Source organism: Rattus norvegicus, chromosome 13, assembly GCF_036323735.1.
Source record: "Rattus norvegicus strain BN/NHsdMcwi chromosome 13, GRCr8, whole genome shotgun sequence".
Classification (NCBI taxonomy): domain Eukaryota; kingdom Metazoa; phylum Chordata; class Mammalia; order Rodentia; family Muridae; genus Rattus; species Rattus norvegicus.
Window position 1 is genome coordinate 95,299,220 of NC_086031.1, and position 22,549 is coordinate 95,321,768.

General features: G+C 48.0%; 2 protein-coding genes across 4 annotated transcripts in view; both read left to right on the forward strand.

Annotated features, from left to right (window-relative positions):
* The first annotated feature begins 5,174 nt into the window (after nucleotides 1-5,174).
* The window catches only part of Degs1l1 (delta(4)-desaturase, sphingolipid 1 like 1), a 47,255-nt gene continuing 29,880 nt past the window's right edge, over nucleotides 5,175-22,549 (forward strand). Inside the window, exons 1-4 of one of the 3 annotated variants that reach the window (XM_063272770.1) lie at nucleotides 10,850-10,872; nucleotides 10,954-11,052; nucleotides 11,218-11,405; nucleotides 13,476-13,656. The gene's annotated coding sequence lies outside the window, so the exon portion shown is untranslated. Of the gene's footprint in view, nucleotides 5,317-10,833; nucleotides 11,053-11,217; nucleotides 11,406-13,475; nucleotides 13,657-22,549 lie in introns of those variants that run through there. The other 2 variants (XM_039091476.2, XM_039091475.2) reach the window with 2 other exon arrangements.
* LOC103693688 (epoxide hydrolase 1-like) lies at nucleotides 13,663-22,497 on the forward strand. Its single transcript, XM_008769880.3, has 2 exons — nucleotides 13,663-14,614; nucleotides 22,242-22,497. The coding sequence occupies exons 1-2, from the start codon at nucleotides 14,359-14,361 to the stop codon at nucleotides 22,385-22,387; spliced, it is 402 nt and encodes a 133-aa protein (XP_008768102.1). The 5' UTR covers nucleotides 13,663-14,358; the 3' UTR covers nucleotides 22,388-22,497.

The following is a 22,549-nucleotide window of genomic DNA, read 5'->3' on the forward strand; positions in this document are numbered from 1 at the left end:
TCTCTAAGGGAGTTCCTTTCTTTATTTTTTTTTTTCCTTTTTCTTTTTTTTGGAGCTGGGGACCGAACCCAGGGCCTTGCGCTTCCTAGGCAAGCGCTCTACCGCTGAGCTAAATCCCCAACCCGGGAGTTCTTTATGTCTTTCTTAAAGTCCTCCATCATCATGATCAAATGTGATTTTAAATCTGGATCTTGCTTTTCTGGTGTGTTTGGATATTCAGTGTTTGCTTTGGTGGGAGAATTGGGCTCTGATGATGCCCTGTAGTCTTGGTTTCTGTTGCTTGGGTTCCTGTGTTTGCCTCTCACCATCAGGTTGTCTCTGGTGTTACCTTGTTTTGCTATTTCTGACAGTGGCTTGACCATCCTACAGGCCTGTGTGTCAGGAGTGCTGTAGACCTGTTTTCCTGTTTTCTTTCAGCCAGTTATGGGAACAGAGTGTTCTGTAGAGTGGCCTGTAGTCTTTCCTGTCCACTGGCTTTCAGCTGTTCCTGTGGGCGGGAACCAGAAGGGCCTGCCCTTACTTCTCCTGGGTCCCTGTGTGCAGGGGGCCCAGATGGTGCTAGGCGTTTTCCTCTAGAGTCAGAAATGTGGGCAGAGAGTAGTCTCCTCTGGTTTTCCAGGCGTGTCTGCCCCTCTGAAGGTCTAGCTTTCCCTCCCACAGGATTTGGGTACAGGGAGCTGTTTGACCGGATCTGTTCAGATCTGGGCACAGTCTGGACTGCAGGGCTCCTGCAGCTTGACTGTTCCTATCTTCCTGTGCCCAGAGGCCCTATACAGTTTCCTCTTGGGCCAGGGATGTGGGCAAAGGTGGGCAGAAGTGGTGGTCTCTCCTGCCCTGCAGTCTCAGGATTGTCCACACATCTGGGCGATCAGCTCTCTCTCCCATGGGGTTTGGGAGCAGGGAGCTGTGGGCCGGGATCAGCGAGGTCCAAGCGCCAGCTAGAAACCGGAAGTGTCCGGATCCAGAGGAATTTTGCCTTTGTGTGTCCTGAGTTCACCAGGCAGGTCACTTGGAGCAGAAAAGTTGGTCCTACCTCTGGTCTCGGGCCTGAAGTCGGTCCTTGGGGCGAGGTTTCAGCTCTCCATGAGGGCAGCAACCAGAAGGGCACAAGGGGCCCAGATGGTGCTAGGCATTTTCCTCTAGAGTCAGAAATGTGGTCAGAGAGTAGTCTTCTCTGGTTTCCCAGGCATGACTGCCCCTCTGAAGGTCTAGCTCTCCCTCCCACAGGATTTGGGTGCAGGGAACTGTTTGACCGGGTCTGTTCAGATCCGGGTGCAGTCTGGACCGCCTCCATTTCAATTCTTGATAGAATCCTTGTCCCCTGTGAAACTTCAGGACCCTTTAATGTTTGTAGCTCTCCCAGAGAGTTCCCGTCTCCCATCCAAATCCCACAAGAAAGGCCCACAGAGCTCTGCTTACGGAATCTGAGTTACAGCTCACAACTCTGCTACATTCCTTTAAGAAACCAGCTCCAAACTGAAAACCACATGGTCAAGGGTTAATCACAGAAACAACAGCCCCATTTCTTGAAACCAAATTCCTTTCCAGCCCCTTCTCTCAGGCTGTGATAAAATAATTGGCTGAACCACCCGAGAAGGGAGTGGTTATTTGGGGGCGTGGCTTAGGAGGATACAATTGGAAGCCAGGTACAGGCCTTTAATCCCAGCACTTGGGAGGAAGAGGTAGGCGAATTTCTTGAGTTTGAGACTAGCCTGCTTTACAGAGTTCCAGGACAAGCCCGGGCTACAGTGAGAAACTCTGTCTCGAAAACAGGAACGAAAATGAGTATCCGTTCCATAATGGTCCAGAGCACGTGTGGCAGCTGGAGTGGACTCAGACCTGAGACAATGGGGGTTTTTACTCAGATCTGATTGGATCAGAAAGTAGAGAGGCCAGGCAGGAGTCAAGGCCAGGCTACGAACCCCCAGTGACCCACTATATTCGAGTGGACGTGTCCACTTCCCAAAGGTTCCACATCCATTAGAACACCACCACCAGCTACAGGCCAAACGTTCAACATACGGGCTTTCATTATGATGACCTGTGAACGTCCTCCCCATCAACCCATATCCGCTTGGGGCTTCAGTCTGCAGTAGAGTTCCAGGGTCAGTAGACCTTCTACCCTGGATTATGCAATTTGAAATTAGTAAGTAGTGACATTTTATTAACGCCAGTTCGTATGTTAAAACTTTAAAATGACATGCCAAACAGGGAGAGCAAAACCAGACGAAGCGCAGAGGATATGATTCTGTGGCAGGATCTGAGGCAGGGGCTTGGACTCCCGTGAGAGCTGAGGCTGGAGCTCCACTCAGGACGAGCTGCCAGAGCAGGGTGGCCGTGTGGGGTCTGGTTCGCCTGCCTCTGCTTGTGGTAGCTCTCCTACCCAGGGAAGCAAAGGAGTGTGGCATAGTTGAGGGTGGCCTATGTCACAGTACACGGGAAAGCCTCCTGGAGAGTGACAGAATCCAGAAGATGTTTGGACTTAGCTGTGAGAAGCAGAGGTGCATCCATAGTCACTGTGAGGCCAGAGTGACCTCCATAGTCACTGTGAGGCCAGAGGGCACGGCTGGCAGCACTCTGAACTGGTGGCCTAGGAAGACCCTCTCCAGACTTGGGGATCATAAGAGAGTGTACTGGCTGGTTCTGTGTGTCAACTTGACACAAGCTGGAGTTATCACAGAGAGAGGAGCCTCCCTTGTGGAAATGCCTCCATGAGACCCAGCTGTAAGGCGTTTTCTCAGTTAATGATCAAGGGGGGAGGACCCAGCCCCTTGTGAGTGGTGCCGTCCCTGGGTTGGTGGTCCTGAGTTCTATAAGAGAGCAAGCTGAGCAAGCCAGGGAAAGCAAGCATCCCTCTGTGGCCTCTGCATCAGCTCCTGCTTCCTGACCTGCTTGAGTTCCAGTCCTGACTTCCTGTGGTGATGAACAGCAATGTGGGAGTGTAAGCTGGATAAACCCTTTCCTCCCCGACTTGCTTCTTGGTCATGATGTTTGTGCAGGGATAGAAACCCTGACTAAGACAAACACCAAGACATCTTTTTATTATTTATTTTTTTAAAGATTTATTTCATGTATCTGACTAAACTGTCTCTGCCTTCAGACAGACCTTATTTTTGTATTTTAAAGACAGGATCTCTTTGAAACTTACTGTGTAGACCAGGCTGGTCTTGAACTCCCAGGAATCCACCTGCCTCTGCCTCCCGAGTTCTGGGCTTCCACCTCAGGGATTGCACACACCTGGCTAAGACACCTTCCTGCCAGGCAGCATGTCAAAGGTTGTTATAGTAACTTATAGGGAGAAGGTGGCATTGCTTTACATTTTCGCCACTCTTCCAACGCCTGGCTTAAGGGGAGAAAGCTGCATCCTGTGTTTATCAGGGTCTTCAGTGCAGGGCACTTACATACATGCAGGCAAAAACACTTGTGCACCTACGTTCTCAAATAAAAATTTTAAAATTTGTTTGTGCGGCTTTGGGTTTCTTGAGACAGCATCTAGCTCTGTTTAGCTCACACTGGCCTCAAGATCATTGCCCTCTGAGAGCTGAGCTGCATGCTGGGATTGCAGGGCTCAGCCTCACGACCGAGTTCCAGGGTGTCTTGACCTGTTCTGCTGATTAGATTTGCACTGTACGTTTTGACACACAAAGATCTTTCGTTTTCCTTTTCTTCTTTTCTTTTTTTCTTAAGATTGAGTCTTCTTTTACTCTGGCCGGCCTTGAACTTGTGACCTCCCTTCCTCAAAGTCCAAGGCATCTGGGTCAACGCCATTGCACCATACTAACCTGGCCATCTTTCGGGGATGGGAGTCGTCCTGTAATTTTTATCCAAACTGTCACCCACAGTCTGTCAAATCTGGCGTGTGTCCCTTCTTCCCGAAGCTGCTTTTCATCACGATGTTTAATCTCAGCAATAGGAATCGTGACTAAGACAAAGGCGTTTACCACATTCACAGGACAATACAGCCATCACCAGGAACAAGTACTAGAGTGATATTCCCCCTGCTCTCCCCAAGGCTGTGTAGTCCTGACTGTCAGGGAACTCACTCTTAGACCAGACTGCCCTGATATTCAACCATCTGTCTACCCCTGCCTCTGACTCAGAAAATGCTGGGAATGAAGGTGTGTGTCACCCCTGCCATCCTCACTGTGTTAAGAACGATGCATTTACCGGCTTTGGTGAATGGTCCTGTGGGAGCAATTTAGAGGGCAGCTGTGGAACAAGCCTGGACTGCACACGGTAGAGGAGGACCGCAGGTGTGACAGAGGGTATGTGGAGGAGGGGAGAGAGCTGCAGTGCCACAAAATCCCAGGTTCCCAGAGACATGCTATCCAGGAGTTCCATGGAGGTGGGAAGGAGTTGAATGTGTTTACTGGAGAGAAACTGGCCCTCAATTAGAATGGACAAGGCTTGGGCATGATGAGCAGGGAAGGAGGCTGGAGACCAGGGGGAGAGGTGAAGATTAGGATTCCTACCTTCAGATGTGTGCAGGGTGATACTTGGACCCCACAGCAGGCCTTGCTAGGCCTTCACAGCGGTTCGCCTGGGCATCTGTCTGTGTGGGCATCTGTCTGTGTGACTGCTGAAGCATGTGAGGGCTATAAGCTAGCCTTAGGAGGGCTGTGGGGGAAGACGGGGCACTGGGCAGGCTGGCTAATGGAGATCAGGTTAGCCTCAAGGGTGCCAGGAGCTGTGGCTGGCCCACTCCTGCTTGCCTGCTAGGTAGTGCTGTCTCCTTCCTCCCTGTGCTGGCCTTTGCTTGGTGGCCAAGCCTCTTGGGCTTCAGATCAGCCAGCCTCACAGGGTGTGCTTAAAGACAAACTTAAGGTTTTTGTGTGCATACCCACACTTCAGTCTTTATTTTGTTTGCGGTTCTGGGAATGAACTCCAGTGCCTTGCCCGTGGGAGACAAGCATCCTATGGTCAAGCTTATCCCCAGATGTTTGTTCACTGACCGATTCACTCATAAAATGATTACAGCAAATTGCTAGGAAGGTGAGAGGAAGGCTGTAACACCACCAGTTCGGGCTTTTGTGTTTAGAGTCCACAGACTGCAGAGTTTAAACTGCCAAAGTCCTGTTCAGAACAGCAGCCTTTGCCAGAATAGGTGAAACCTTAGCTAAGTGCTCAGCTAGCCTAGACCAGCTAGGGAACTCGTGGGTGGGGCCAAGGACGGGGCGGGACTTGTAGGGAGCAGGGCAACGGGCAGCTGGGGTCTCCAAAGCTCAGTCCCAAGCACTGAAACTGGAGAGGAGTTGGAGAGTGGAGGAATTGCACACCAATCACCGCTGGAGCATGAACTTGAGCGCGACCCTGACAGTAAGCTCCAGTGACAGTGGCGGGACTTCAGAGTGAGAGCGGCCAGGGTTGTGTATCTCCGCACTTCCCCCTACCCTAAGGCTGTTCCAGGCCAGCAGTTAGTCAGGTTTGCATCTTCTGCCCCTCCCGGTTAGCTATGCAGTCCCAGTGTGCTCAGAAACAAGGGGTCGGTATCAGGCTGGCTCCCTCCCCCACAGGTGCTGGTTTGTCTCATTGTCTCCAGGCTCGCTCCTCGCCCACACACCTGAGACGATCCAGGTAGCAGAGCGCGCTGGCCATGCAGTGACTCTTAATTTTAATTTCTCCAGTCCGTGTCTCCTTCTGTTTAAACTTTGGGCGGCCGGAAGTCTGGATCGCCTTGCTAGCACTGGGTTGGCCAGATTGGGCAGGAGGTAGAGGGATCCATTGCAAACAAATACAGGCTTGTCAGCCTTAGGACTAAGCCTCTGCTAGCATTCTGCCCCTGCTGGCCAGGAATGTAGAGCTCCGCACTTATTTGGCATTATGGTTTGTTTGTTTGTTTGTTTAAGTCACAGAGCCCCACCTCCTCACATTAGGTTTTACTATGATAGTGGCTTCCTTCCTCAAGTGGAGCCTTTCACTGGTTGTGCAGTGCACAGACTTGGCAGAAGACTGGGTGGGGATAAATAAAGCAAAAAACACAGGCGTGTTTAGCCAGCAGTTTCCAACCCCAAAACTCATACGAAAAGAACCAGGTGATGGCTTCCAGTGTCCCTGAAGAAGTATCTCTAATGGGCATTGGGGACATTGACTGATTGCTCAGCCACTGCCCTCCACCCTGGGGATGGCACACATGTGTTCTCATGGGCTCTGGGAGCTGTTTAGTGCAGACAACAAGCAAAATTCAGGGCCCTGGGCCAGATCCCCAGCACCACAAAATAAATGAATATTTGTAAAATATAAATTATATTGTGAACTGCAGGAAACAGAACACCGGAAAAAGAGACCAAGGCTGTTGAGTGGAAGGGAAGGCCTCACAGAAGCAACACCTTCACACTCCAAAGGGTTAGGAGTGGGCCTCACTCCTGAGTGTCCAGCTGTACTGGGCTGAGGAGAGAACGTGCAAAGGTCCTGAGGCAGAGGTGTGCCTGGTGTGGGTGGCTTTTACGTCTTCAGTTGCCCCCTGAGAGGAGTGACCGAGGTCAGTGAGAGGGGCCCAAGCTTCTGCTGCCCCTCCTTCCAAGAGACCAAGATTTTCCCTAGACCCTCAGATGCTCCTGGAGTGGTCAGCTGTGTGACCTTCAGCACCAACACTAAACCCCACGTTATCTGGTGCCACTGCACTGCCTCTGGCTGCGCCTTGCACACCTGCTGCCCCAGATGAACTGAGAGGGAAGGGCATGGTAAGCAGGGGGAGCGATTTTTAGTGAAAGGGTGAGAGCCTCCGCCAGACCCTGGGGTCCAGTTTCTGCCCAGAGCACACCAGTGGTACCCACAAAAATTCCTGTAAGGAGGAGCAGCATCCTCCCTCCCATCCACAGCCGCCCCGGCATGCCCAGGCACAGCTCTACTTATCTGGTGCCTCTGCACACTTTGTTTTTGTTTTCCCGAGGATTCTGGCCCAGGCTCAAGTATTGAAGGGCTTAGGCTCACATTGCACTTCCTGATTTTTGTTTTAAGACCTCAGAGTATGGGAACACAGCCTGGCTGGTGGGATGGGGGAGAACGGAGGTCAAGGACAAGACTGGAGGCAGGAGGGCCACTACTCAGTCCCACTGGCCTTCTGGGGTCCCCTGCAGGTGGTTTTCAGGTCAAGCTCCTGGCATGGTGGAGTCTCCAGAGAGCTCTGTCCACAAGACTGGGAAAAGGCGCCCAAGAGGAAGCCCAACCTCTGCCAAGAACCTTCTCCTGCATGGTGGTGCCCAGGGAATGGGGGGACTGGATGTCCATCCTCAGATACATAATCAATTCCACAAACTGGTTCAGAGGAGCAAAGGGCTCTGCTACTGGATTTATTGATTTACTGGGGAAAATCACAGTTCACGCTTTCTCCCCAGAGACCAACTGTTTGCCTCTCAGAGTGGCCAGCCTGTTCCTTCCCACCATCACAGGCCTGCAGAGGCATCTGACTCCTGGCCCAATGCCTGCCTTCCCTTGGCTGCCAGTGGGTCCTCTGCACTTTCCTATGGAGTCAAGCCACTGTGTAGAGCCTTGCAGAGGCTGGCGAGCAGTGGCACAGTGTGGGAGTCTCTGAGTACTTACTGCTCAGATTACCTTGACCGGCCATCCTCTCTGAATGTTAAGTGCTCTTTAAACACAGGGAAATGCCCTTCAGTCCTTAGGGTTAGAATAGTACCTGTGGTGATAACTTCAAGAGCCAGGCCTTCCTCAGCTGCAAGGACACAGCTCAGCACTCGGGCTGTGCAGCCTGTGACTTTCCCTGCAGCATCCGGTCAGGGTGCAGCATCCGGTCAGGAGCAGCCAGCATCTAGTCAGGGGCAGCCAGCATCTAGACCTCTGGTGCAGAAGGAGTGTAAGGGTGACTCAGTTTGAAGCAGAGTTGGAGTTGTTAAGACAAGAGTTTAAGATGAACTTAGAAGGAGCAACACAAACAAGAATCCATTCATCATAGAGAGGCAGCAACCACAAATGATTTCACAGAGCAACTTGATGAACCGGTGACTTGATCGGGCTTACGGTAACGTGAGCGAGGGACTCTTTACAGCCTTGCGGGTGACTTGGGACAGTTTCATCACTGGTAAGTCCTGTCTCATCAGGAATGACAGCTGCTCAAGCGTCGCATCCTACCTTCAGGGAAACCGCAGTTAACCTCCCTCCTGCATCCTCTCTACCTGCCCCACCCACGCCCAGCCTAAGCTGAGAGCACGCTCCGTGGTGGGTGGGTGAGGTGGTTTGAAGGAGAACGGCTCCCATAGGCTCATAGGGAGTGGTCCCTTTAAGTGGTCTTGCTGGAGACAGTGTGTCACTGGGGGCAAGCTTTGAGGTGTCAGATGCTCAAGCTGGGCCTGGTGGCTCTGTCTCTTCCTGCTGTCTGCAGATCCAGATGTAGAGCTCCCAGCTACCTGTCCAACGCTATGTCTGCCTGCATGCCGCCATGCTTCCCAGCATAAATATAATGAACTAAGCCTCTAAACTGTAAGTCAGCCCCAATTATGTTTTCCTCGTTAGACTTGCTCTGGTCATGGTGTCTCTTCACAACAATACAAACCCTAACCGAGGCAGTGGGTAAGGGTAAGTGCCTAGTGGCCCTCCATTCGCCTCTGTCTAGGGTACGTTAGGATCTCCATCACCCTAAGCCTAGTTATTACTGTATTCTTCCTCCTCATGACGTTATCTCTACTCCTCAAAGGTGATAGCCTGGAGAAAGGATATCTTCGCATACTCATTTTTATCTACATTTTACTTAGCAACTGGGATTACACAGTGGTTTGTGGGGTTCGTTGTGTACTTGTTTGCTGACAAGAGACAAGTGTTGGGGTAGAAATCTTGACTTGCATCCAGACAGAGCTCACCAAACCAACATGGTTCCACCTGGAGAGGTTTAATGAGAGAAGAAGAGTAGAAGAGGGGAGAAGAAAAGGGGTAGGGGATGGAATAGAAGGGACAGGGAAGAGGGCAAGAGAGCAGTGAAGAGAAGAACAAAGAAGAGGAGGGGGGACTGGAGAGATGGCTCAGTGGTTAAGAGCACTGCCTGCTCTTCCAGAGGTCCTGAGTTCAATTCCCAGCAACCACATGGTGGCTCACAACCATCTGTAATGGGATCTGATGCCCTCTTCTGGTGTGTCCAAAGAGAGTGGCAGTGTACTCACATACATAATAAATAAATATTAAAAAAAAAAAGAGGAAGGGGCAAGCAGCCCCTTATATAGTGTCAGGCGCAACCGGCTGTTGCCAGGTAGCTGTGGGGGTGGAGTTTAGACAGAATACCAACAATAGGGACAAGGAGCAGTTGTGGGGAGGGAAGCCCAGGAGCTAGAGACATTTTGGGAAGGGAAGGAGTAGAAGAGCCAGGAAGCCAGCATGGATTCTGAAATCTGCAGCAGGTGCTGCTGATAGTGCGGGACCTGGAGGCCAGCGTGGACTACGGCCTGCTAATAGGCAGTGCATCTGCTGATGTAAGGGAATGACCCCTTTGGTAGAGGGGAACAGCCTTCACCAGTTCCTGACGAATGCTGGCTTTTCTCTACCCATCAGAACATGGAGCTGACACAGTTAACAGCCTGTCTTTTGGCTGCCCACCTAGACCATGCTCTCCTGCCTGGGAATTGAATGCGATTGGTTGGAAAGCTAGTTTTTAGGTGTTACCAGGCACAAGTTACTTCCAGAATCTAACCCAAATTCCATCCGTTCCGAACTACAAGTGTACCTACAGCCCCGTGCTGAAGCCCTGGTGGGAGAGAAGATTTAGAAATATACTTATGCCCCTCCCTGGGCTACCAGATGAGCTACCAGACTGTCCCCACATTTTGTTTTGTTGCCTTGATATTTTTTCTTTCTTTAAGTGGACTTACATCAAAGAAATGGACTTAGGGATGAAAAAATCTTTCAGGTTCCCAATAAGTGGATTCTTAGCGCTTTGAATGATGGGTGGATTTTTAGGACTCCCATTCTCTGCAGTACAGGCTGGAATTTAAAATCCATCTCTAGAACAAAGAGCAGAGGCACCTGTGTTCCCTTGGCACTGGGAAAGGACAGATTGGCCTGTATCACGGTAACATACAAATGAAAGGCCATTTCCCCAAGTTTTGATGATTAGACAAAAGCCAGCATTGCTCAAGGACTTGTGAAGCTGGCTCCCCTCTACTAAAGGAGACATTTCCTTAGCACTGCAGAGGGGACAATGGCTAACTCTGGTGCCTATCAGCATCTCTCAGCCCATGCTGCCTCCAGGCTCCCTCAGTATCACAAGGACCTAGTTCTTCTTACCTCCACCAGGAGCCCAAACTTCTCCAGCTCACGGGTTTCCTCCCCAGCTGTTTATTTCCTCATAACCCTGCTAATTCAGCCATGCACACCCTGGGTCTGCTCTTGGTCTTCATGGCTCCCACCCCATCCCCCACCCCATGCTCTTCTGCTTCTCTCCTGGCCAGATCCAGTCTGCTGGCCTTGCTCAACCTACTGCTCTCTGTCTCTGCTCTGGACTCTTCCAGAGGCCTCTGCCTGCTCTCTCCTTCATATCTACATATCTACAGTACAGCCTTCCCCTTCACCAGCCGCGTCATGGAACAGTCACGTGTTCACATGCTCACAGGTAAATTGTCGTGGAAAATTTGTTTCTTTTTTTTTAAGTTTTTTTTTTAATTTATTCTATATGAGTGCTCTATCTGCATGCACATCTGTGTGCTAGAAAAGGGCATCGGATCTCATTACAGATGGTTGTGAGCCACCATGTGGTTGCTGGGAATTGAACTCAGGACCTCTGGAAGACCAGTCGGTGCTCTTAACCACTGAGCCATCTCTCCAGCCCGGAAGATTTGTTTCTTAAATCCTTTTAAAATATAAGGAAGTGAGACCACAGACTCTGGACCTAAGTGCCTGGGAATGACCCAGTAGGAAATGTAACAAGACCTAAAGGTGACTGGTCACATTGTATCCAGTGTCAGAGTACAGAGAGGGTCGAGTGCTGGAGCTCAGATCTCTTTCTTCTTTATTCAGGCTGGGCCTCTTACACTTGGAAAGGCACCAACCAAGTTCATGGTGGGTGTCCCCACCCCAGGTTACCTCTTCTGAAGCACCTCACAGTCACACATGGAGGTTGGTCTCCTAGGAGGTTCTACATCCCATCAGGGTGACAGCTGAGAAGAACCCTCACGTTGGGGAATGAGCTGGGGAGGAGCCTTTCCGATAACTGGAATCTCTGGAGAGCCCAGCACCAGGCCAGCTTGTCCCTCTTGCTGATGTGTCCTCTTCTTCCCCCAGGAGTCGTGTGGCTGGAACTTGTCCTGGCTTCCCTGCTGGGCTTTGTCATCTACTGGTTTGTCTCCCGGGACAAGGAGGAGACCTTACCACTAGGAGATGGATGGTGGGGGCCGGGGTCAAAGCCATCAGCCAAAGAAGATGAGAGCATCCGGCCCTTCAAGGTGGAAACATCAGATGAGGAGATCAAGGTGAGACAGCCTTTCCTAGGCAGGGCGGCCACCAAAGGGGCAGTCCTGCCGTGGTCCCCTGGGGCCAGAGTGGGGACATGATTGAGGATAGAGCTTTGGAAATGGACCATCCTGGGTTTTTCCTGGCCATTCTTCTCCAGGAGGGCATGTACATTTTGCTCCCAAAAGGAATTTACTAACCCCATTTCTCTACCAACTTCTCATCCCCTACCGGAGACCTAGGAGAGCTACGAGTAGAACCATTGTGTGCACTATTGACTGAAGAAAGCTCCCATCCCCCAACTCCCTATCTGCCCACTTGAGGAGGTACAGAGTATGAGGGAGAGAGCTAGCAGATGTCCCTGAACTGATTTGTAAGTCACAGCTACAGAGGGGAGTGGAGCTCAGGACATGCAGTAGCAAGGAGACCACAGGGTCAACATTGGGAAAGCCCCTACTGTGTGTTGACCACTCCTGGGCCCACCATATCCCTATTGTCACCCATCGCCTGCCCATGGTCACCTGCTGTGGCATCTCTCAAAGGTGAGCCCTGAAACTGAGATTAGTACAGCAGGGGTCGCAGGCACTGGGGAGCACAGACTGAGAATTACAGGTCTAGGGGCCCTGGCCTTTCCACACAGAGCTGGAGTCAGAAAGGAGAGGCTGGTGGGTAGAGGAGGGGGAGAAGGAAGTCTCTGAGGAGGCCAGTCAGCCGGGACCACAAGGGATCCGAGCATACACGGCCCATCCATTCCTTCACCCTGTGGTCCTTGAGTAGCTACTGTGTCCCGGTGCTCTGGGAGTGTGGGAGATCACAGGGTCCCTTCCCACACACAGTTGAGCATTTAGCATCCACACATGATAAGGTCATCAAGAGACAGGGTTGCCCACATATCAGTAGAGATTAATGTCACTGGGCCATTAACAACAGGTCACAGAAGTTCCCAGGAGGAAGGGTTGAGAGCAGGGTCTGGACGGAGGCCAACGGGCAGCTGAGGTTCGTGTGTGGGACGTGCTGGGCCCTAACTGCTGAGGGCAGATGCTGAGCTCTGAGGATCAGTCCTGGATGGAGTCTAAGGTTTCCAAACCTGTTTGGGGGAGGCCAAGGGACATAAAATATCTGTGAATTATGACACTGAGCCACTGCAGGAGGCAACAGGCACAGCCCTTGGCTGGAGTGCTGAACTTTTATCTGCTTCCAATGCCTATGAAGCCTGTGCCCAGGGCAGGCCATTGCATCTGTTAGGGTCATTTAATCCTGTCCAGCTAGGGTGGGCACACCGTGGCTCAAGGGCAAGTATAGCCTGCCACTTGTTCATTAACTGCCCCATGAATCCCACATGTGTCTGTAAATGGGTGGGGGGAAACGAAAGTAACACAATAATTACTGCCCCTGCAGGGGCCACCTGTGCCCATGTCCTCTCTGCTCCTGCAGGGGTCACCTGTGCCCATGTCCTCTCTGCTTCTGCAGGGGTCACCTGTGCCCATGTCCTCTCTGCTCCTGCAGGGGTCACCTGTACCCATGTCCTCTCTGCCCCTGCAGGGGTCACCTGTGCCCATGTCCTCTCTGCTCCTGCAGGGGTCACCTGTGCCCATGTCCTCTCTGCTCCTGCAAGGGTCACCTGTGCCCATGTCCTCTCTGCTCCTGCAGGGTCATCTATGGCATCTCCTTTGTTATGAGGAGAAAGTGGAACCCTTGCATCTTCCCTACAATCTTGCTATGTGACTCTTTACAAAGTTTGGCAATTCCAGGACTATAGGTTGTTTGATGGATTAAAATGAGTGTTGTTCACACACCTAAGAAATGAAACCATGACTGAAATTGAGCTAAGAGGGAGAACACATCATTTGTCATGTGCAAAGCCTTCCATTCTCTCCCTGCACCCCCACCCCTCCCACCAGTTCAGAGAGAGGTGAGAGGGGGAATCTGAAGCCCGCAGGAGAGAATCCATTAGCCTCACAAGAATCCAGCGACATACATGGGTGCCCTTTGTGGCTTCTCCATGGTGACTGTCTATGGCTGTGGGGTTCACTCTGGTGCACACAAGCACTCTCCTGTCTCTGCCACCCACCCCGACTTCTTCACTGCAGGACTTACACCAGAGGATAGATAGGTTCCGGGCATCCCCACCTTTGGAGGGCAGCCGCTTCCACTATGGCTTCAACTCCATCTACCTGAAGAAAGTGGTGTCCTACTGGAGGATCGAGTTTGACTGGAGGAAGCAGGTGGAGATCCTCAACCAGTACCCTCACTTCAAGACCAAGATCGAAGGTGAGATTGCAGAACAGCAGCCAGGATGGGGGAAGCAGGGATGGTGTGAGCCTCAGGAGAGCCTTCCTGCACGATTCAACTGTGCAGTAGCACCCCAGGATCCAGCGGTAGGTCACTGAGGTGTTGGGGTTCACCATCTTGCCGGGATGTGCAACAATGCTGAGTCAACAAACCATTGGTCTACAGCGATGGACAAAAGGCAGAGCAATGGTAGTGCAACTGCCAACTCCAGTCAGCAAGGTAGAGAGGTCCTTGAGCGGCATCTATACAGGAAGCCTGGGGTCTGACATGTCCTGCCTCAGCTCAGCCCCTGATAGAGCTTCGGGCTAGGCAATTCTATGTGGGTGCCCAGTGGTCAGTCCTGTGATTAACTGTCCTGTCCACCCATGGCCCTCAATGTCATAGCCCAGCCTGCCCCATGCTATCCCTCAGACTAGCCATCAAGTCAGAAGGTTAACACTTTAATTCCAGGAAGGGTGACCCAGGATCATTTTGTCTGAATTAATACTTGCCTTAGCAGAAAACAAAATTTTATGAACACCCAGACTTTGAATGAAGCAGAGTATGTTTAATAATACCAGATGATGCTGTTAATTTTTTAATCCTCTAATTTTTATTGTGGCCAAACACATGTACCATAAATTTGTCTGGCCTTGATGACCATTAAGTACACATTTCAGTGGCTCAGTGGCAGTAAGTGTGATGTTCTGTGGTACTAAGGTAATCCACCATTGGGCAGGCTCTATATCTGATTTAATAAGAATTAACAATGATAACAGTAACAGTTTTGTTCTGTGGGGCTTGCTCTGGTGCACACAAGCCAGACGTTTTGGGAGATTCCTTGGCTACACAGAGAAGGATATCGAGCTCTTGTACCCCTATAAGGAGAAGGTTTTCTACACCATCATGAGGGAGAGTGGCTACTTACACATCCAAGCCACCAAGCCAGACACTGTGGGTAAACACACCAGGGGAGTGGGTCCCGGAGGGCATCTCATTCCCCCTGAGAATACAGCTTACAGCAAGAAACCCCTGAGAGGAAGCAGAAATATTTGTTTTCTGTACTGAGTAGTGAACCCAGGGCATCACATTGTGTGACAAGTGATCTGTCATTCACCATAGCCATAGTCCCATGTATAAGAGACAGAGGCTAGGGGAACCCCATAAGTTTTAGGCCAGCCTAGTCTACACAGTGACTTCCAAGTTATCTTGGGCCACTCTTGACTCAAAACAAAACAGAACAACAACAAAAACCAACCCAAAATAAGCCCAAAAATCAACCACTAAAAATATAATTTGTAAGGAAATTGGTAAAATGATCAAAATGTAGCTTGTTCAGTGGTATTTGGAATACAAATTTGTTTACATGTGGATACAGACCTCACTAACTCCCATAGAATAGCCAGGCCAGGTGACATACATGGGTCTGTAACCCAGCTGCTCTGGAGGCTGCAGGAAGAGAATCCAGAACATCAAGGCCTGCCTGTGTGCCCTAGGCAGCTACCAAGTCTCAGAGCAGACAGAGATATTGGGGAGACAGCTTAGTGGGAGCATATTTGTCTCTAACCTGTTAAATTCCAGTGTGCAGCCAACTAGTACAGAAGAAAAAATACCTCTAAAAATGTGTTTCTTCTTACTCCTCCAGAGTCATTTGTATTTTCCTGGTTTTCTACTGTTTAAAGAGCTATAAAGAAGCTAAAAGGCAAAGCTAGGTGGGCCCACCCTGGAATAGTGGTTCTCAACCCTCCCAATACTTTGATCCTTCAACAAGAGTTTGTCGTGTTTTGACCCTCCACCATGAAATAATTTTTGTTGCTATTTCATAATTTTGCTACTGCTGTGAATCACAATGTAAATATCTGATATGTAGGATATCTGATATATGACCCCTGTGACAGGGTCATTTGACCCCAAAGGGGTCACAACCCACAATTTGACAATTGATGTTCTAGAAGATCCAAGGACTCTCAGAGTCCACTCAGATCTGAGTCCACTCAGAGGACACCTGTGTGTCATTTTGCTCACTGTGGAGCCTTCCACAGTTCCTGTGTAGCTCCTCACGCACAGCAAGGACAGCCCCTGATCATAATAGCACTTTATAAAGTCAGGCTTTCTTACCCACTCCCACAACACCCAGAGGAAGTCCGACTCCCAGGTGCTCTAATGTGCCCAGGATCAGAGGTGAGGAGGCCATAACCACTGCTCCAACCCTGGGAGTAACTGGGACCCCCGGGATCCAGGGATGCCGGAACCCCTGTCCAGCCAAATGGCACAGATTCCCTTCCTGTCTGGACCCATGCCTTGAACAGACCTTGTACCAAGTCTCACAACACCCAAATGAAGCTGGACTCCCAGGTGCTCTAGCACACCCAGGATCATAGGATCACAGGATCACAGAGGAAGCTCAACTCCCAGGAGAATGGACACGACCAGAATCTCAGGATCACAGGAATACAGGATCCCAGAATCATAGGATCACAGAGACAGCTGGACTCTGAGTTCTGACACAACCAGGATTACAGGAGGAACAGGCTCCAATAACAGACAGCAAAGGCAGGTAACACTAGAGATAACCAGAGGGTGAGAGGCAAGCACAAGAATATAAGGAACAGAAACCAGAGCTATGTGGCACCATCAGAAATGAGTTCTCCCACTGCAGCAAGTCCCAGATACCCCTTCACACCTGAAAAGCAAGATTTGGATTTAAAATCCCATCTCATGATGATGATAGAGGACTTAAGGAAGGACATAAATAACTCCCTTAAATAAATACAGGAGAACACAGGTAAACAGGTAGAAGCCCTTAAAGAGGAAACACAATAATCCTTTAAAGAATGATAGGAAAAACAGCCAAACAGGTGAAGGAATTGAACAAAACCATCCAGGATCTAAAAGTGGAAATAGAAACAATAAAGAAATCACAAAGGGAGACAATCTTGGAGATAGAAAACCTAGGAAAGAGATCAGGAGTCATAGACACAAGCATCACCAACAGAATACAAGGGATAGAAGAGAGAATCTCAGGGGCAGAAGATACTGTAGAAAACATTGACACAACAGTCAAAGAAAATGCAAAATATGAAAAACTTCTAACCCAAAACATCCAGGAAATCCAGGACACAACAAGAAGAAAACTTCCCTAACCTGAAGAGATGCCCATGAACATACAAGAAGCCTACAGAACTCAAAATAGACTGGACCAGAAAAAATTTCCTTCCCTCACATAATAATCAAAACACCAAATGCACAAAACAAAGAAAGAATAAGTAAGAGGAAAAGGTCAAGTAACATACAAAGGCAGACCTATCAGAATTACACTAGACTTCTCAACAGAGACTATGAAAGCCAGAAGATCCTGGACAGATGTCATACAGACCCTAAGAGAACACAAATGCTACTATATCCAGCAAAACTCTCAATTAACATTGATGGAGAAACCAAGGTACTCCATGACAAAACCAAATTTACACAATAGCTTCAAACAAATCCTACAAAGGATAATAGATGGAAACTCCAACATAAGGAGAGAAACTACACCCTAGAAAAAGCAAGAAAGTAATCTTGAAAGTATCTTCTTTCAACAAACCCAAAAGAAGATAGTCACACAAACGCAATTCCACCTCTAGCAACAAAAATAATAGAAAGCAACAATCATTTTTCCTTAATAGCTCTTAACATCAAAGGACTCAATTCCCCAATAAAACGTCATAGACTAACTGACTGGATACATAAACAGGACCCAGCGTTTTGCTGCATACAGGGAATGTGCTTCAGTGACAAAAACAGACACTACATCAGAGTAAAATGTTGAAAAAAAAAAAACCAAGCAAATGGTCCCAAGAAACAAGCTGGAGTAGCCATTCTAATATCAAATAAAATCAACATTCAACCAAAAGGAGGAAGGACACTTTATACTCGTCAAAGGAAAAATCTACCAAGATGAACTCTTTCAATTCTGAACATCTATGCTCCAAATGCAAGGGTAACCACATTAATAAAAAAAAAAAACATACTAAAGCTCAAAGCACACATTGCACCTCACACAATAATAGTGGAGACTTCAACACTCCACTCTCAGCAATGGGCAGATCATGGAGAAACTAACAGAAGTCATGAACCAAACCTTCTTCTATACGCCTTCTTCTCAGCACCTCATAGTACCTTCTCCAAAATTGATCATATAATTGCCACAAAACAGGCCTCAACACATGGAAGAAGACTGAAATAATCCCATGCATCTTATCAGATAACCACGGACTAAGGCTGGTCTTCAATAACAACAAAACCAACAGAAAGTCCACATACACACGGAAGTTGAACAACGCTCTCCTCAGTGACAGCTTGGTCAAGGAAGAAAAAAAGAAAGAAGGACTTTTTAGAATGTAATGAAATTGAAGGCACGAGATTCCCAAACTGATGGGACACAAAGAGCTACGAGTGCCTCCAAAAAGAAACTGGAAAATACATACACTAGCAGCTTGACAGCACACCTAAAAGCCCTAGAACAACAACAACAACAACAAAAAGCAGATACACCCAAGAGGAGTAGATGGCAGGAAATAATCAAACTCAGAGCTGAAATCAACCAAGTAGAAACAAAAACAAACAACCCCCCCAAAACAAACAAACAAACAAAAAAAACTATACAAAGAATCAACAAAAACAGGAGCTGGAACTTTGAGAAAATTTACAAGATAGATAAACCCTTAGTCAGACGAACCAGAGGGCACAGAGGCAGTATCCAAATTAACAAAACCAAAAATGAAAAGGAAGACATAGCAACAGATTCCGAGGAAATTAAAAAAACGATCAGATTCTACTACAAAAGCCTATACTCAAAAAAAAAAAAAAACAAACAAAAAACAAAAATGGAAAATCTGTAGGAAATGGACAATTTTCTAGACAGTTACCGGGTACCAAAGTTAAATCATGATCAGATAAACCATCTAATCAGTTCCATAACCCCCAATGAAATGGAAGCAGTCATTAAAAGCCTCCCAGGACTAGATGGGTTTAGCGCAGAATTCTATCAGACCTTCATAGAAGACCAATACTCTTCAAACTATTCCATAAAATAGAAACAGAGCAAACACTATCCAATTCATTCTGGGAAGCCACAATTATTCTGAAACCTAAACCACTCAAACACTCAACAAAGAAAGAGAACTTCAGACCAATTTCTCTTATGAATATTGATGCAAAAATAATAAAATTCTCGCAAACCAAATTCAAGAACACGTCAAAACGATCATCCATCACGATCAAGTAGGCTTCATCCCATGGATGTAGCGATGGTTCAATACATGTAAATCCATCAACATAATCTACTATTTGAACAAACTCAAAGAAAAAAAACACATGATCATCTCATTAGATGTTGAGAAAGCATTTGACTAAATTCAACACCCCTTCATAATAAAAGTATTGGAGAAATAAGGAATTTAAGGCCCATACCGAAACCTAGTAAAAGCAATATAGAGCAAACCAGTAGCCTCAAACTAAATGGAGAAAAACTTGAAGCAATCCCACTAAAATTAGGGACTAGACAAGGTTGCCCACTCCCTACCTATTCAATATAGTACTTGAAGTCCTAGCCAGAGCAGTTAGACAGCAAAAAGAGATCAAAGGGATAAAATTGGAAAGGAAGCAGTCAAAATATCACTATTTGCAGATGATATGATAGTATACTTCACTGACACCAAAAGTTCCACCAGAGAACTCCTAAACCTGATAAACAACTTCAGCAAAGTGGCTGGATATAAAATTAACTCAAACAAATCAGTAACCTCCTTCTACTCAAAGGATAAACAGGCTGAGAAAGAAATTAGAAAAATGATACCCTTTACAATCATCACAAATAATATAAAATACCTTGGTGTGACTCTAACCAAGCAAGTGAAAGATCTGTATGACAAAAACTACAATTCTCTGAAGAAAGAAGTTGAAAAAGATCTCAGAAGATGGAAAGACCTCCCATGTTCATGGATTGGCAGGATTAATCCATGCCAATGGCCATCTTGCTGAAAGCAATCTACAAATTCAATGCAATCCCCATCAAAATTCCAACTGAATTCTTCTTTAAGTTAGAAAGAGCAATTTTCAAATTCATTTAGAATAACAACCTAGGACATCAAAAACTATTCTTGACAATAAAAAAAAAATGTCTGGGGAAGTCACCATCCCTGACCTCAAGCTGTACTACAGAGCAATAGTGATAAAAACTGTGTGGTATTGGTCAGAGACAGGCAGGTAGATCAGTGGAATTGAAGACCCAGAAATGAATTCACACACCTATGGCCACTTGATCTTTGACAAAGGAGCTAAAACCATACAGTGGAAAAAAGATAGCATTTTCAACAAATGATGCTGGTTTAACGGGCGGTCAGCCTGTAGAAGAATGCAAATCAATCCATGTTTATCTCCTTGTACAAAGCTCAAGTCCAAGTGAATCAAGGACTTCCACATAAAACTAGATACACTGAAACAATTAGAAGAGAAAGTGGGGAAGAGCCTTGAACACATGGGCACTGGGGAAATTTTCCTGAACAGAACACCAATAGCTTATGCTCTAAGATCAAGAATCGACAAATGGGACCTCATAAAATTGTAAAACTTCTGTAAGGCAAAGGACACTGTCATTAAAACAAAATGGCAACCAACAGATTAGGAAAAGATCTTCATTAATCCTATATCTGATAGACGGATAATAGCCAATATATACAAAAAACTCAAGAAATTAGACTCCAGAGAATCAAATAACCCTATTTAAAAATGGGATACGGAGCTAGACAGAGAATTGTCAATTGAGGAACACCTAATGACCACAAAGCGCCTAAAGAAATGTTCAACATCTTTAGTCATAAGGGAAATACAAAGGAAAACAACCCTGAGATTTCACCTCACACCAGTGAGAATGGCTAAGATCAAAAACTCAGGTGACAGCAGATGCTGGTGAGGATGTGGAGAAAGAGGAACACTCCTCCATTGTTGGTGGGATTGCAAGCTGGTACAACCATTCTGGAAATCAGTCTGGCAAGTCCTCAGAAAATTGGACATTGCACTACCTGAGGACCCAGATATACCACTCCAAGAGGATGCCAAAAGGTGCATGCTGGCAGGAACCTGATATAGCTGTCTCCTGAGAGGCTCTGCCAGAGACTGACAAATACAGAGGCAGATGCTCATAGCCAACCATTGGACTGAGAACGGGGTCCCCAATGGGGGAGTTAGAGAAAGGAAGAGGTAATGGAGGGGGTTTGGAACCCCATAGGAAGAACAACCATATCGAACAACAAGACACCTCAGAGCTCCCAGGGACTAAACCACCAATCAAAGAGTGCACATGAAGGGACCCATGGCTCCAGCCGCATATGTAGCAGAGCATGGCCTTGTCGGAAATCAATATGAGAAGAGGCCCTTGGTCCTGTGAAGGCTTAATGCCCCAGTGTAGGAAAATGCCAGGGTGAGTAGGCAGGAGAGAGTGGGTGAGTGGGTGGGGGAGCAGGGATGGGAGGATGGGATGGAGGGTTTCTGGAGGGGAAACCAGGAAACGGGATAACATTTGAAATATAAGCAAAGAAAATATCCAATAAAAGCCAAGAAAAAAATAGTCAGACTTTTAGTAGTCCAGTTGTAAATAGTCCAGTTGTAAAGCAGATGTTTGCCTTATGCCTAGAAGTGTAAAAAATGCAGATGACAACAGAGAGAAGTCAGACTCCAGTTCTCCTGCCTACCAGCTGCACTCTCCAGAAGAAGTGGCCAGTATTGTGCCTTACACATGCTGTAAACACACGTCCCCAATGTGCCCAGACACAGCTGATGTCCTCTTTCAGGACCTGAATATTCAGTCCTCATTGCTCCCCTAACTAGGGGTCCTAGGGAACAGTTGCCTGTGTTTATCCTTCGGTGACTGAAGTCACACAGCATAGACCCCTCCGTGTCCTTGCTCTTTTAGCTCACCATGACTCTTGTGAGGTTTCTGTTATCTCTGCCGTGGTTTTTTTTTTTTTTTTTTTGGTTCTTTTTTTTCGGAGCTGGGGACCGAACCCAGGGCCTTGTGCTTCCTAGGTAAGTGCTCTACCACTGAGCTAAATCCCCAGCCCCTCTGCCGTGGTTTTTAACCATGGTCTTGGTACCTGAGCCTCAGGAATGCTAAACATCCAGTGACCTGCCCCTTCCCTGTCCCTGCCCCTGCCCCGCCCCTGCTAATTCAATGACTGGAACATGAATAGATCAGTATTTACTTGTAACTATTTATCCTACTTTTTACCAATATACAGTCCATAAAGAGTGTGTATCCCATGAGTTTATAGGGCATATTGCTATATGAGGCTACTGAGGCCAGGGCTCCAGATATAGGGTGCACAGTTGGACCTGCTATCCCTCTGTGGCACCCCACACTTCTTTCCTGGAGTAAAATATTCTCTAGGGCCAGTCTTTTTTTTTTTTTTTTTTGTTCTTTTTTTTTTCGGAGCTGGGGACCGAACCCAGGGCCTTGCGCTTCCTAGGTAAGCGCTCTACCACTGAGCTAAATCCCCAGCCCCTAGGGCCAGTCTTGAATCCCTCCCTTGCTCCTTCCCATCCAGGCTGTGCTCTCAATGACTCTCCTGTAGGCCTGGCTGCCTATATCTTAGAGAAGTTCTCCACCTGGACCAAGTCAGAGTACCTGGGTGACCCTCCCTGGCAGAGAAGGTCCCTGATGAATGAAAAGAGGGACTATAACAGAGGGTAATGGAAGCCCTGTCCTTATGGCTCCATCTGAACTAACTGAGTCCTCCCCAGGCCCTCAGAGTCCTCTCTGGAAACAGAGGAACACAGGGCCTCAGCCTCACCTCATCCCTCTTCTCCACAGGATGAAGGTCTTTGTGCCCACTGGCTTTTCAGCCTTCCCTTC

Bases quoted from the DNA above. Each gene is read 5' to 3' on its own strand.
- LOC103693688 (XM_008769880.3), top strand. From the start codon at position 14,359: ATGTTCTGTGGTACTAAGGTAATCCACCATTGGGCAGGCTCTATATCT. The intron at 14,615-22,241 runs GTAAACACACCA...CTTCCCATCCAG, and splicing joins CACCAAGCCAGACACTGTGG to GCTGTGCTCTCAATGACTCT.